This window comes from Mytilus trossulus, chromosome 2 (assembly GCF_036588685.1).
Source record: "Mytilus trossulus isolate FHL-02 chromosome 2, PNRI_Mtr1.1.1.hap1, whole genome shotgun sequence".
NCBI lineage: Eukaryota > Metazoa > Mollusca > Bivalvia > Mytilida > Mytilidae > Mytilus > Mytilus trossulus.
The window spans coordinates 95,648,497-95,663,673 of NC_086374.1; the positions used below are offsets into that span (position 1 = coordinate 95,648,497).

Below are 15,177 nucleotides of genomic sequence, written 5' to 3' on the forward strand. Positions count from 1 at the left end.
CAGGTAAAAGTTTTTGGTCAAGGTAGTTTTTGATGAAGTTGAAGTCCAATCAACTTGAAACTTAGTACACATGTTCCCTACGATATGATCTTTCTAATTTTAATGCCAAATTCAAGTTTTGATCCGAATTTCACAGTCCACTGAACATGGAAAATGATAGTGCGAGTGAGGCATCCGTGAACTATGGACACATTCTTGTTTTATGAATTAAAAAAACAACAGTTATTACTTTATCATCATGTTATTCCTATTTACTGTATTTACAGGCATATCAAAGTGTGAAAGAATGCAATATGGTAGGCTGGGAAAAGCTGCTCCAATTCTCTACTGGGCAGACACAACAAACCCACCATATCTACAATCCATGGGATCATCTAGAAATCAAATGTTGGGTGTGGTCACTCCTTATTGGGCAGACACAACAAACCCCCCATATTTGCAGTCATATAGCTTTAACTCACCACAGGACTCCAAACAGAAACAGGCTTCATCCACATGGCTTGATATTATGTTCTTATTACAAAAAATTACTGATGATAATGATGAAACTTCTTCCCTGATTGCAGGAGGGGCAGGAATTGGAGATGATATGTTCCAATCAAAAAGGGGAGATTTTGTTTGTCCAGTAATTTTGCCGACTACAGCAGGAATCTGTCAACAGGAATGTAACAGTGACACAGACTGTGTGTCTAGTAAAATGTGTTGTTACAATGGATGTGCCAATACATGTCAAAACCCTGTACAAGGTAATTAGACCAAACAAACAAATGTAACAGTGACACAGACTGTGTGTCTAGTAAAATGTGTTGTTACAATGGATGTGCCAATACATGTCAAAACCCTGTACTAGGTAATTAGACCAAACAAGTAAAAATGCATGAGTTTCAAGTTTCTTTAATTCTATAGAAAAAAAAAGTAGGTAGGTAGCATGTTTTTCTCAATTTCGTAACCTTTTGTATATGTCACCTGCAATTTTGCCCCATTGTTATATGATACTGTAAAAAAGACCATTTTAGGTAGGGAAAGCTTTAACACAAGTATTTCTTATAAGGGCCTAAAAATAGAGTAAACAAAATGTTGAGAAGGAACATTAAACAGGCCTCATTAATCTGTTCATCAATTAGGGGTTCAGCTACCAGATATTTTTGTAAGGGGTTCTGTGGTGTCTTTATGAAATGTTTAATAGGATAAACCATCCCCCTTATGTATCTTTATTTGTCTCATTACAGTTATGTCAGATGAAGTATGTAAACTACCACCTATATCAGGTGAATGTATCAGCAAACAATATGTAAACAGAACATATTTCAACCAAGCAACAGGCAAATGTGAAACATTTAGGTACAGAGATGGCTGTCATGGCAATGGCAACAACTTCCTGTCAAATGAAGCATGTGTTCGAGGATGTATTCCAGGTAAAGTATATATAAGTTAATGAATATAAGAATATTTTAGGTGCTTAATGCAATTTCATAACATTTGTTACTTATTTAAAATATCTTGTCAAGTTCAGTATGTTTCAAATGACAAGGACATTCTGAGGCCTATTTAATCCTATAAATTCACCAAAAATAAAATATTGCTTGATGCAATTTCTAATCATAGTTGCAGTACTTAGAAGAAAGGCTTTTCAGAAAATGTGAAAATTTGCCCAGCCTTGATGACACAGTTGACTTTTACGTATCTAAAGAGATAACATCACGATTTGTCAGTTTTTTTTAACTAGAACGGGCTTATTGTATGAAATCTCTGGCCAAATTAACAAAGAGTCCAAGAGTTGCCCAAAAGTACTTTTTTTTTGCCAGTGAATCAATAAGTAAAAAAAATCTGATTCAATTTAAAAATCTTGATGGTCGATGGTTATGCTCGATATCATTGGTAAGAATGTACAAGTCAAATTATATAGAATGACAAGGATAATAACTCAATGCATTAAATAATAAATATTTAAATTTTAGGTATCCCTGACTTGTGTTTAAGTAATCCTGATCCAGGGATGTGTGAAGGTTACTTTCCAATGTGGTCTTATAATGTCACCTCAAATAGATGTGAACAGTTTGTTTACGGTGGTTGTGATGGCAACAGAAACAAGTTTTCCACTGAAAAGCAGTGTTACATGTCATGTGGTTGGTATTTGATTACACTCAATACTAATTGATCTGTTTGTACATGTATCACACAGAGTTGTTTTCTGTTAAATATAACCTGCGTCAATAATGAAAATAGGAAAAAAGCATTAAAATATTTTTAGAAAATCGTTGCAAGTCCATTTGCTACTGAAATTTTGGCAATGCTATCTACATAGATATAAGAAGATGAGGTATGAGTGCCAATGAGGCAAGTAAACCATTATAGGTCAAAGTACAGCCTTCAACACGAAGCCAAACAGCGAGCTACAAAGGGCCCCCAAATATTACTAGTGTAAAACTGTTCAAGGATAACAATGGTCTAATCTATAAAAAAATTAGAAGCTTGAAATAACTATGAACCACATCAACAAATGACAACTACTGAACATCAGATTCCTGAATTTTGACAGGTGCAAACAGTTGCAGCGGATTTAAACGTTGTGATGGTATCAAACCTTCACCCTTTTCTGAAACAATAGTATAACATCACAGAACAGAAAGACACACTATAAAATATGAACTGAAATGGCTCAACTCAATCTAAAGATGTAGTAACACAAATAAACATACATGCCTTTTCTTTTTTTTTAACAAACGGTCTCCAAACATGACCGATCATTCCATAAAAAATAATCTATACAAAACTAAATAAGCGTATTCAGATTTTCTGTGAAAAGAAAATGAATATTTACTTGCATTATAGTATATTTTAATTACAAAATATTATTTTAAACTAAAAAATGTACATTTCTATTTTGCCACAATTATATTCCGGTTCTGACATAGCCTCAAGCTCTTTGATAACAGTAAATGAAAATTTTCTACTATGCCATGACTCATTTATATCAATTTCAATCAAGACTTGAATTGTCATATTAAATGTGTCTTGCTACAATATGATATCCAATTCTGCAACCTGGCACAACATTCCTGATTACAGATTGAGTTATTGTAATGTAAAACTTCTAGGTGATCAAACAGATCCCTCAAGAGCTTGTAGCTTTTAGTCAAATTTTGATTTTTTTTTGCAGGGACATCACTTAATTTGCCATCTGTTTGTCAAGTAAGTTAATTCTAATTTTATTTTCAAACATTATTAATGACATTAATCTTTTAAAGACAAAAGTAAATTTATTCTTTTTTTGTGTGTCTGTTTGCTGAGAGGCACATTTTATCCTAAATCTGCTTAACACAGAGTGTTTCTGTCAGCAAAGTTTTCTATGGTTCAGTGAATCATTTTGAACATTTATAGTTTTGTCTTTTGAGGTCAGGAGACGGGTGAGATTTCATCATGTTTACCGGTAATCATCATAGAATTTATCAAGATGTGTATGGCATTTTACGTATTCCTCCAAAATATAATGTGACAGTGACTTTTTTTTTACTTTTTGAAATACAGTTGTCAGTCAGTAAACTGTTAGACCAAATAAAAATATATGATAGGTTCCAGTTACCCTAGTTTAAACAGACTAGTTTAAACCCCCCACCCTAGAACTAAAAAAAAAATTCAAACAATAAAATTTTTTTAGGATTGTGAATTCAAATAATTAAATTCATAGTTTTCTGCTATCTGAATTTCCATCAGAAGTATCTGTCATGGCTAACTAAAATGCAAGAACTCATAACAGAATGCAACAAAATTAACTAAAATTGTCAATGATTGTCTTTAGTTTGCAACAAAACACTTTTAAAATGTCAGACTTCCATTAGAGAGTGTATAATACAGGAAATATTTTCGGTAAACACACAATATTTATTAGGATTTTGACAGTCCAAAATAAAAATTTGGGAAAAAAAATATAAAAAAATGCAGACCTACTGGAACCACACATATTTTTTTATTTGACCTTAGTAATTTAACATTTTGTACAAGTTTTACAAGCCATTTTTACTTTATGCAAATAGATTATGATTTTAACTAACAGCAAGTTGTTTTATTACAGAAACTATCATGCCAAGAAAATGCTGTTTGTTTAGCTTATAATGAAACATATGGAGAATGTTTAAGTAAGTAAGATTGAATTTTAAAGATTTAAAGCAGATAAATAGTCTAAACAGCCATGATTCTTCAGAACTTTGAAATGTTTGATAAAATATGGTTAGATATAAAAAAAAAAAAAGAAGATGTGGTATGATTGCCAATGAGATAACTCGCCGCAAGAGACAAATACAGCTTTCAAAAATGAGCAAAGCCAATACCTAATAGTCTGCTATAGGCCCTGAAATGACAATACAAAACAATTCAAACGAGAAAACTAACTTCCTAATTTATGTACAAAAAATTAACGTTTTTTATTGATTGTTAATACAGCATTAATAGAAAATGACAGTAAGTGTTTTCCATTTGTCTAAGACCGATTGTTACCTCATTTGTTGTCATTAGCAATCATATCATCATGATCATAATTATCTCCATATTTTTTAACTAAAAATTTCCCAAACTAAAAATAGTGTAAAATTATTTTATCTGTATAAGGCCGTGGTTTTTATACGCCCGGTGTCATATGGTATTTTGAACCCCATGGTAAAATGACCCCGGGGTCAAAATACCGCTATGGTAAATTGAACCCCCCCTGTATGGAAAATTGAACCTCCATGGTAAATTGACCCCCCCCTGTTTTTTTCATTCTAGATGATTAATAAAACATTTAACATTACATAAAAGCTAATCAAATATTAAAAATCATTTATACAAGAAGGGGATGTCAATTTTCAATGATTGGTTAAAAGAAAAATATTTGCTTGGTATAAGTGCTCTGAAGTCTTAACCAACAAAATTTCATTCAAAAAACTTCTTAAAGCATTAAAACTAGACCATGTAGCTTGGACACTATACTTCTTTGAAATTTGAAATATTTATATAGAAATAGAATGGTAGACTTTTAAGCTTTAATTCTCCATGGTGAAAAAGGGGGAGGGGGTCAAATTACCATGGCTCACTTGATTTTAAAAATTAAATTTTCAAAACTTCTTTTCAAACTAATAAAATAAATACAAACTACTAATTGGAGTATAATAAATATGTCAAGGAGTTACAGTAGCAAGATATTTTAACATGAAAGGTCTTTAGATGTATTATGAGTAGGGGGTTCAATATACCATGGTCAATAACATGGCTAAGTAAAATTTTCAAAATATCTTTTCCAGCATGTTAAATACAAACAAACTACTTATTGGAGTATTAAAACTATGTTGTGGAGTTAGAAAAACTTGGATTTTTAAAATTCAAGGTCTATAGGAGGGGGTTCAATATACCATGGAAGGGGGAGGGGGTCAAAATACAATGGAATTTTTTTTCTTCAAAATATCTTTCAAGCATGTTTTAAAAATGCATTCAAACTACAAATTGGAGTATCAAATATGTTATGGAGTAAGAATAGCTAGAATTTTTGAAATTGACAGTCTATGGTAGGGGGTTCAATATACCGCAGGGGGTCAAAATACAATGGCTGCGTAAAATTTTCAAAATATCTTTGAAAGTTTGTTAAATGCATACAAACTACTTATTGGAGTATTATTACTATGATTAGTATTAAGGATAGCTGGAATTTTTGAAATTGAATGTCTATGGTAGGGGGTTCGATATACCGCAGGGGGGGGCAAAATACCATGGCTAAGTAAAGTTTTCAAAATATCTTTTCCAGCATGTTATATAAATTTAATACACTGCCAAACAGTGCCCTTACAATTTGTGTTATTGCGCTAAAGTGCCTTTTCAGACAAGTAGCACCCTTCTGCCCTGAGATTCAAGCTTGAACACTGTAATATATATACAAAAAAATAATTTCAATGGTATTTTGACCCCCCCTGCGGTATATTGAACCCCTACTATAGACCTTAAATTAAAAAAATTCTAGCTATTCAAACTCCTTAACATAGTAATAATATTCCTACAAGTAGTTTGTATGTATTTAACATACTGGAAAACATATTTTGAAAATTTTACTTAGCCATGGTATTTTGACCCCCCTGCGGTATATTGAACCCCCTACCATAGACCTTAATATTCAAAAATTCTAGCTATTCTTACTCCTTAACTTAGTAATAATACTTCAATAAGTAGTTTGTATGCATTTAACATCCTGGAAAAAATGTTTTGAAAAAAAATAATTTCCATGGTATTTTGACCCCCCTGCGGTACATTGAACCCCCTACTATAGACCTTAAATTTCAAAAATTCTAGCTATTCTAACTCCTTAACATAGTAATAATACTTCAATAAGTAGTTTGTATGCATTTAACATCCTGGAAAAAATGTTTTGAAAAAAAATAATTTCCATGGTATTTGGACCCCCCTGCGGTATATTGAACCCCTACTATAGACCTTAAATTAAAAAAATTCTAGCTATTCAAACTCCTTAACATAGTAATAATATTCCTACAAGTAGTTTGTATGTATTGAACATACTGGAAAAGATATTTAGAAAATTTTACATAGCCATGGTATTTTGACCCCCCTGCGGTATATTGAACCCCCTACCATAGACCTTCAATTTCAAAAATTCTTGCAATTCTAACTCCTAAACATAGTTATAATACTCCAATAAGTAGTTTGTTTGTATTCAAAATGCTGGAAAAAATGTTTTGAAAAAAATAATTTCAATGGTATTTTGACCCCCCCCTGCGGTATATTGAACCCCTACTATAGACCTTAAATTAAAAAAATTCTAGCTATTCAAACTCCTTAACATAGTAATAATATTCCTACAAGTAGTTTGTATGTATTTAACATACTGGAAAACATATTTTGAAAATTTTACTTAGCCATGGTATTTTGACCCCCCTGCGGTATATTGAACCCCCTACCATAGACCTTAAATTTCAAAAATTCTTGCAATTCTTACTCCTTAACATAGTTATAATACTCCAATAAGTAGTTTGTATGTATTCAAAATGCTTGAAAAAAATGTTTTGAAAAAAAATAATTTCCATGGTATTTTGACCCCCCTGCGGTATATTGAACCCCCTACCATAGACCTTCAATTTCAAAAATTCTTGCAATTCTAACACCTTAACATAGTTATAATACTCCAATAAGTAGTTTGTATGTATTCAAAATGCTGGAAAAAATGTTTTGAAAAAAAAAAAAATCCATGGTATTTTGACCCCCCTGCAGTATATTGAACCCCCTACAATAGACCTTAAATTTCAAAAATTCTAGCTATTCTAACTCCTTAACATAGTTATAATATTCCTACAAGTAGTTTGTATGTATTGAACATACTGGAAAAGATATTTTGAAAATTTTACTTAGCCATGGTATTTTGACCCCCCTGCGGTATATTGAACCCCCTACCATAGACCTAAATATTCAAAAATTCTAGCTATTCTTACTCCTTAACTAAGTAATAATACTTCAATAAGTAGTTTGTATGCATTTAACATCCTGGAAAAAATGTTTTGAAAAAAAATAATTTCCATGGTATTTTGACCCCCCTGCGGTATATTGAACCCCCTACCATAGACCTTAAATTTCAAAAATCCAAGCTATTCTAACTCCTTAACATAGTTATAATACTCCAATAAGTAGTTTGTATGTATTTAGCATACTGGAAAAGATATTTTGCAAATTTTATATAGCCATGGTATTTTGACCCCCCTGCGGTATATTGAACCCCCTACTCAAACCCTCTAATTAAAAAAATATAATAGCCAATAAATTGTAAATTAGATTATCTGCAATACTATTTCTCAAAAACAGGGGGGTTCAAAATACCATATGTGAAAAATGACCCCGGGGTCAATTTTGACCCCGGGTTCAATTTTTAGGGGGTTCAAAATACCATATGACACCGGTGTCATATGGTATTTTGAACCCCATGGTAAAATGACCCCGGGGTCAAAATACCGCTATGGTAAATTGAACCCCCCCATGGTAAATTGAACCCCCCCTGTATGGAAAATTGAACCCCCATGGTAAATTGAATCCCCCTGTTTTTTTCATTCTAGATGATTAATAATACATTTAACATTATATAAAAGCTAATCAAATATTAAAAATCATTTATACAAGAAGGGGAGGTCAATTTTCAATGATTGGTTAAAAGAAAAATATTTGCTTGGTATAATTAGTGCTCTGAAGTCTTAACCAACAAAATTTCATTCAAAAAACTTCTTAAAGCATTAAAACTAGACCATGTAGCTCGTACACTATAATTCTTTGAAATTTAAAATATTTATATAGAATGGTAGACTTTTAAGTTTTAATTCTCCATGGTAAAAAAGGGGGAGGGGGTCAAATTACCATGGCTCACTTGATTTTAAAAAGTAAAATTTTTAAAACATCTTTTCAAACTAATAAAATAAATACAAACTACTAATTGGAGTATAATAAATGTGTTAAGGAGTTACAGTAGCAAGATATTTTAACATGAAAGGTCTTTAGATGTATAGTAGGGGGTTCAATATACCATGGTACAATAACATGGCTAAGTAAAATTTTCAAAATATCTTTTCCAGCACGTTAAATACAAGCAAACTACTTATTGGAGTATTAAAACTGTGTTAAGGAGTTAGAAAAGCTTGAATTTTTTTAAATCAAGGTCTATAGAAGGGGGTTCAATATACCGCAGGGGGTCAATATATCACAGGGGGTCAAAATACCATGGCTAAGTAAAATTTTTAAAATATCTTTTCCAGCATGTTGAATACATACAAACTACAAATTGGAGTATTGTTACTATGTTAAGGAGTTGGAATAGCTTGAATTTTTGAAAATCATGGTCTATAGAAGGGGGTTCAATATACCGCAGGGGGTCAAAATACCATGGCTACGTAAAATTTTCAAAATATCTTTGTCAGTTTGTTAAATACATACAAACTACTTATTGGAGTATTATAATTATGATAAGGAGTTAGAATAGCTTGGGTTTTTGAAATTCAAGGTCTATAGTAGGGGGTTCAATATACCATGATTGAGAGGGTCAAAATACCATGAAAATATTTTTTCTTCAAAATATCTTTTCCAGCATGTTAAATGCATACAAACTACTTATTGGAATATTATTACTATGTTCAGGATTAAGAATGGCTGGAATTTTTGAAATTGAATGTCTATAGTAGGGTGTTAAATATACCGCAGGGGGTCAAAATACCGTGGCTTAGTAAAATTTTCAAAATATCTTTTCCAGCATGTTATATACATACAAACAACTTATTGAAGTATTATTACTATTTTAAGGAGTTAAAATAGCTTGAATTTTTTAAAATCAAGGTCTCTAGAAGGGGGTTTAATATACCGCAGGGGGTCAAAATACCATGGCTAAGTAAAATTTTTAAAATATCTTTTCCAGCATATTGAATACATACAAACTACAAATTGGAGTATTGTTACTATGTTAAGGAGTTGGAATAGCTTGATTTTTTGAAAATCATGGTCTATAGAAGGGGGTTCAATATACCGAAGGGGGTCAAAATATCATGGCTACGTAAAATTTTCTAAATATCTTTGCCAGTTTGTTAAATACATACAAACTACTTATTGGAGTATTATAATTATGTTAAGGAGTTAGAATAGCTTGGGTTTTTGAAATTCAAGGTCTATAGTAGGGGGTTCAATATACCATGGTTGGGGGGGGGGGGGGGGGGGTTCAAAATACCATGAAAATATTTTTTCTTCAAAATATCTTTTCCAGCATGTTAAATGCATACAAACTACTTATTGGAGTATTATTACTATGATAAGGATTAAGAATAGCTGGAATTTTTGAAATTGAATGTCTATAGTAGGGTGTTAAATATACCGCAGGGGGTCAAAATACTGTGGCTTAGTAAAATTTTCAAAATATCTTTTCCAGCATGTTATATACATACAAACAACTTATTGAAGTATTATTACTATTTTAAGGAGTTAGAATAGCTGGAATTTTTGAAAATCAAGGTCTATAGAAGGGGGTTCAATATCCGCAAGGGGTCAAAATACCATGGCTAAGTAAAATTTCCAAAATATCTTTTCCAGCATGTTGAATACATACAAACTACAAATTGGAGTATTATTACTATGTTAAGGAGTTAGAATAGCTTGAATTTTTGAAACTCAAGGTCTATGGTAGGGTGTTAAAGATACCGCAGGGGGTCAAAATACTGTGGCTAAGTAAAATTTTCAAAATATCTTTTCCAGCACATTGAATACATACAAATTTAGACTTATTAAGAAGGGATATAGTTATAATACTGTTGTCAGGTCATTAAAGATTGCATATTTTGGTGTTAATATTGATTCACTTATAGGGTCTTTGCAACGGAACTAAACCCATTTATTCAAAAACCAGTTGTTGGCATGACACAGATTATGTTCTTCTCATATATGTTATGATGGTATGATACTAAACCCCTAATGGGAAGGATTGTGTCTGATGTTCATATGATGAAATCATAATCCTTCATTCAGTTTAATTGAAGTCTGGAGCTGGCATGTCAGTTAACTGCTAGTAGCTATAGTCTGTTGCTATTTATGTATTATTGTCATTTTGTTTATTTTCTTTGGTTACATCTTCTGACATCAGACTCAGACTTCTCTTGAACTGAATTTTAATGTGCGTATTGTTATGCCTTTATTTTTCTACACTGGCTAGAGGTATAGGGGGAGGGTTGAGATCTCACAAACATGTTTAACCCCGCCGCATTTTTGCCCCTGTCCCAAGTCAGGAGCCTCTGGCCTTTGTTAGTCTTGTATTATTTTAATTTTAGTTTCTTGTGTACAATTTGGAAATTAGTATGGCGTTCATTATCACTGAACTAGTATATATTTGTTTAGGGGCTAGCTGAAGGACGCCTTCGGGTGCAGGAATTTCTTGCTACATTGAAGACCTGTTGGTGACCTTCTGCTGTGTTTTTTTTTTCAATGGTCAGGTTGTTGTCTCTTTGACACATTCCCCATGTCCATTCTCAATTTTATTAAACTACAAATTGGAGTATTATTACTATGTTAAGGATTGAGAATAGCAGGAATTTTTGAAAATAAAGGTCTTTAGTAGGGGGTTCAATATACCCCAGGGGGGGGGGCAAAATACCATGGCTAAGTAAAATTTTCAAAAATATCTTTTCAAGCATGTTGAATACATACAAACTACAAATTGGAGTATTATTACTATTTTAAGGAGTTAGAATACTCCTAAACATAGTGATAATATTCCAACAAGTAGTTTGTATGTATTTAACATGCTGGAAAAGATATTTTGAAAAGAAAAAAATATTCCAAGGTATATTGACCACCTGAGGTTGTTGAACCCCCTACCATAGACCCCAAAGTTCAAAAATTCTTGCTATTCTAACTCCTTAACATAGTTATAATGCTCCAACAAGTAGTTTGTATGTATTTAACATACTGGAAAAGAAATTTTTACTTAGCCATGGTATTTTGACCCCCTTGCGGTATATTGAACCCCCTACCATAGACTTTAAATTTCAAAAATTCTTGCTATCCTAACTCCTTAACATAGTAAAAATACTACAATAAGTAGTTTGTATGTATTTTTTAAAATGCTGGAAAAGATATGAGGAAAAAAAAAAATTTCCATGGTATTTTGACCCCCCTGCGGTATATTGAACCCTCTACCATAGACCTTAATATTCAAAAATTCTAGCTATTCTAACTCCTTAACTGAGTAATAATACTTCTATAAGTAGTTTGTATGCATTTAACATCCTGTAAAAATGTTTTGAAAAAAAAAAAATCCCTGGTATTTTGACCCCCCTGCGGTATATTGAACCCCCTACCATAGACCTTAAATTTCAAAAATTCTAGCTATTCAAACTGCTTAACATAGTTATAATATTCCTACAAGTAGTTTGTATGTATTTAACATACTGGAAAAGATATTTTGAAAATTTTACTTAGCCATGGTATTTTGACCCCCCTGCGGTATATTGAACCCCTACCATAGACCTTAATATTCAAAAATTCTAGCTTTTCTAACTCCTTAACTTAGTTATAATACTTCAATAAGTAGTTTGTATGCATTAAACATCCCAGAAAAAATGTTTTGAAAAAAAATAATTCCCATGGTATTTTGACCCCCCTGAGGTATATTTAACCCCCTACCATAGACCTAAATATTCAAAAATTCTAGCTATTCAAACTCCTTAACATAGTTATAAAATTCCTACAAGTAGTTTGTATGTATTTAACATACTGGAAAAGATATTTTGAAAATTTTACCTAGCCATGGTATTTTGACCCCCCTGCGTTATATTGAACCCCCTACCATAGACCTTAAATTTCAAAAATTCTAGCTATTCAAACTCCTTAACATAGTTATAATATTCCTACAAGTAGTTTGTATGTATTTAACATACTGGAAAAGATATTTTGAAAATTTTACTTAGCCATGGTATTTTGACCCCCCTGCGGTATATTGAACCCCCTACCATAGACCTTAAATTTCAAAAATTCTAGCTTTTCAAACTCCTTAACATAGTTATAATATTCCTACAAGTAGTTTGTATGTATTTAACATACTGGAAAAGATATTTTGAAAATTTTACTTAGCCATGGTATATATTTTGACCCCCCTGCGGTATATTGAACCCCCTACCATAGACCTTAAATTTCAAAAATTCTTGCAATTTTAACTCCTTAACATAGTTATAACACTCCAATATTTAGTTTGTATGTATTTAAAATGCTGGAAAAGATGTTACAAAAAATAATAATTTCCATGGTATTTTGACCCCCCTGCGGTATATTGAACCCCCTACCATAGACCTTTAATTAGAAAAGTTCTAGCTATTTTAACTCCTCAACATAGTAATAATACTTCAATTAGTAGTTTGTATGCATTTAACATCCTGGAAAAAATATTTTGAAAAAAAATAATTTCCATGGTATTTTGACCCCCCTGCGGTATATTGAACCCCTACCATAGACCTTAAATTTCAAAAATTCTAGCTATTTTAACTCATTAACATAGTAATAATACTCCAAAAAGTAGTTTGTATGTATTTAACATACTGGAAAAGATATTTTGAAAATTTTCCTTAGCTATGGTATTTTGAACCCCCTGCAGTATATTGAACCCCCTACCATAGACCTTGAATTTAAAAAGTTCTAGCTATTTTAACTCCTCAACATAGTAATAATACTTCAATAAGTAGTTTGTATGCATTAAACATCCTGGAAAAAATGTTTTGAAAAAAAATAATTTCCATGGTATTTTGACCCCCCTGAGGTATATTTAACCCCCTACCATAGACCTTAAATTTCAAAAATTCTAGCTATTTTAACTCCTCAACATAGTAATAATACTTCAATTAGTAGTTTGTATGCATTTAACATCCTGGAAAAAATATTTTGAAAAAATAATTTCCATGGTATTTTGACCCCCCTGTGGTATATTGAACCCCTACTATAGACATTAAATTTCAAAAATTCTAGCTATTCAAACTCCTTAACATAGTAATAATACTCCAAAAAGTAGTTTGTATGTATTTAACATACTGGAAAAGATATTTTGAAAATTTTCCTTAGCTATGGTATTTTGACCCCCCTGCAGTATATTGAACCCCCTACCATAGACCTTGAATTTCAAAAATTCTTGCTATTCTAACTCCTTAACATAGTCATAATACTCCAGTAAGTAGTTTGTATGTATATAACATGCTGGAAAAGATATTTTGAAAATTTTATTTAGCCATGGTATTTTGACCCCCCTGTGTTATATTGAACCCCTTACCATAGACCTTAAATTTCAAAAATTCTAGCTTTTCAAACTCCTTAACATAGTTATAATATTCCTACAAGTAGTTTGTATGTATTTAACATACTGGAAAAGATATTTTGAAAATTTTACTTAGCCATGGTATTTTGACCCCCCTGCGGTATATTGAACCCCCTACCATAGACCTTAAATTTCAAAAATTCTTGCTATTTTAACTCCTTAACATAGTTATAACACTCCAATATTTAGTTTGTATGTATTTAAAATGCTGGAAAAGATGTTACAAAAAATAATAATTTCCATGGTATTTTGACCCCCCTGCGGTATATTGAAGTATTATAATTAGTAGTTTGTACCATAGACCTTTAATTAGAAAAGTTCTAGCTATTCTTACTCCTTAACTTAGTAATAATACTTCAATAAGTAGTTTGTATGCATTAAACATCCTGGAAAAAATATTTTGAAAAAAAATAATTTCCATGGTATTTTGACCCCCCTGTGGTATATTGAACCCCCTACCATAGACCTTAAATTTCAAAAATTCTAGCTATTTTAACTCCTTAACATAGTTATAATACTTCAATGAGTAGTTTGTATGCATTTAACATCCTGGAAAAAATATTTTGAAAAAAAATAATTTCCATGGTATTTTGACCCCCCTGCGGTATATTGAACCCCTACTTTAGACCTTAAATTTCAAAAATTCTAGCTATTTAAACTCCTTAACATAGTTATAATACTCCAACAAGTAGTTTGTATGTATTTAACATACTGGAAAATATATTTTGAAAATTTTACTTAGCTATGGTATTTTGACCCCCCTGCAGTATATTGAACCCCCTACCATAGACCTTGAATTTCAAAAATTCTTGCTATTCTAACTCCTTAACATAGTCATAATACTCCAGTAAGTAGTTTGTATGTATATAACATGCTGGAAAAGATATTTTGAAAATTTTACTTAGCCATGGTATTTTGACCCCCCCCCTGCGGTATATTGAACCCCCTACTACAGACCTTGAATTTCAAAAATCCAATCTATTCTAACTCTTTAACATAGATATAATATTTCAATAAGAAGTTTGTATGCATTAATCATCCTGGAAAAAATATTTTGAAAAAAAATAATTTCCATGGTATTTTGACCCCCATGTGGTATATTGAACCCCTACTATAGACCTTAAATTTCAAAAATTCTAGCTATTCAAACTCCGCAACATAGTTAAAATACTCCAACAAGTAGTTTGTATGTATTTAAAATGCTGGAAAAGATATTACGAAAAAAAATAATTTCCATGGTATTTTGACCCCCCTGCGGTATATTGAACCCCTACCATAGACCTTAAATTTCAAAAATTCTAGCTATTTTAACTCCTTAACATAGAAATAAT

At 31.6% G+C, this 15,177-nt stretch overlaps 1 protein-coding gene across 7 annotated transcripts in view; it reads left to right on the forward strand.

Annotated features, from left to right (window-relative positions):
• LOC134708427 (papilin-like) overlaps window positions 1-15,177 on the forward strand; it is a 170,289-nt gene that overhangs the window by 139,411 nt on the left and 15,701 nt on the right. For 6 of the 7 annotated variants that reach the window (XM_063568937.1, XM_063568940.1, XM_063568935.1 and 3 more), the window contains 5 exons: window positions 267-746; window positions 1,230-1,415; window positions 1,959-2,126; window positions 3,161-3,192; window positions 4,073-4,136. In XM_063568937.1, coding sequence (XP_063425007.1) covers window positions 267-746; window positions 1,230-1,415; window positions 1,959-2,126; window positions 3,161-3,192; window positions 4,073-4,136 — 930 coding nt within the window. The remainder of the gene's footprint in view (window positions 1-266; window positions 747-1,229; window positions 1,416-1,958; window positions 2,127-3,160; window positions 3,193-4,072; window positions 4,137-15,177) is intronic. The other variant, XM_063568941.1, reaches the window with a different exon arrangement.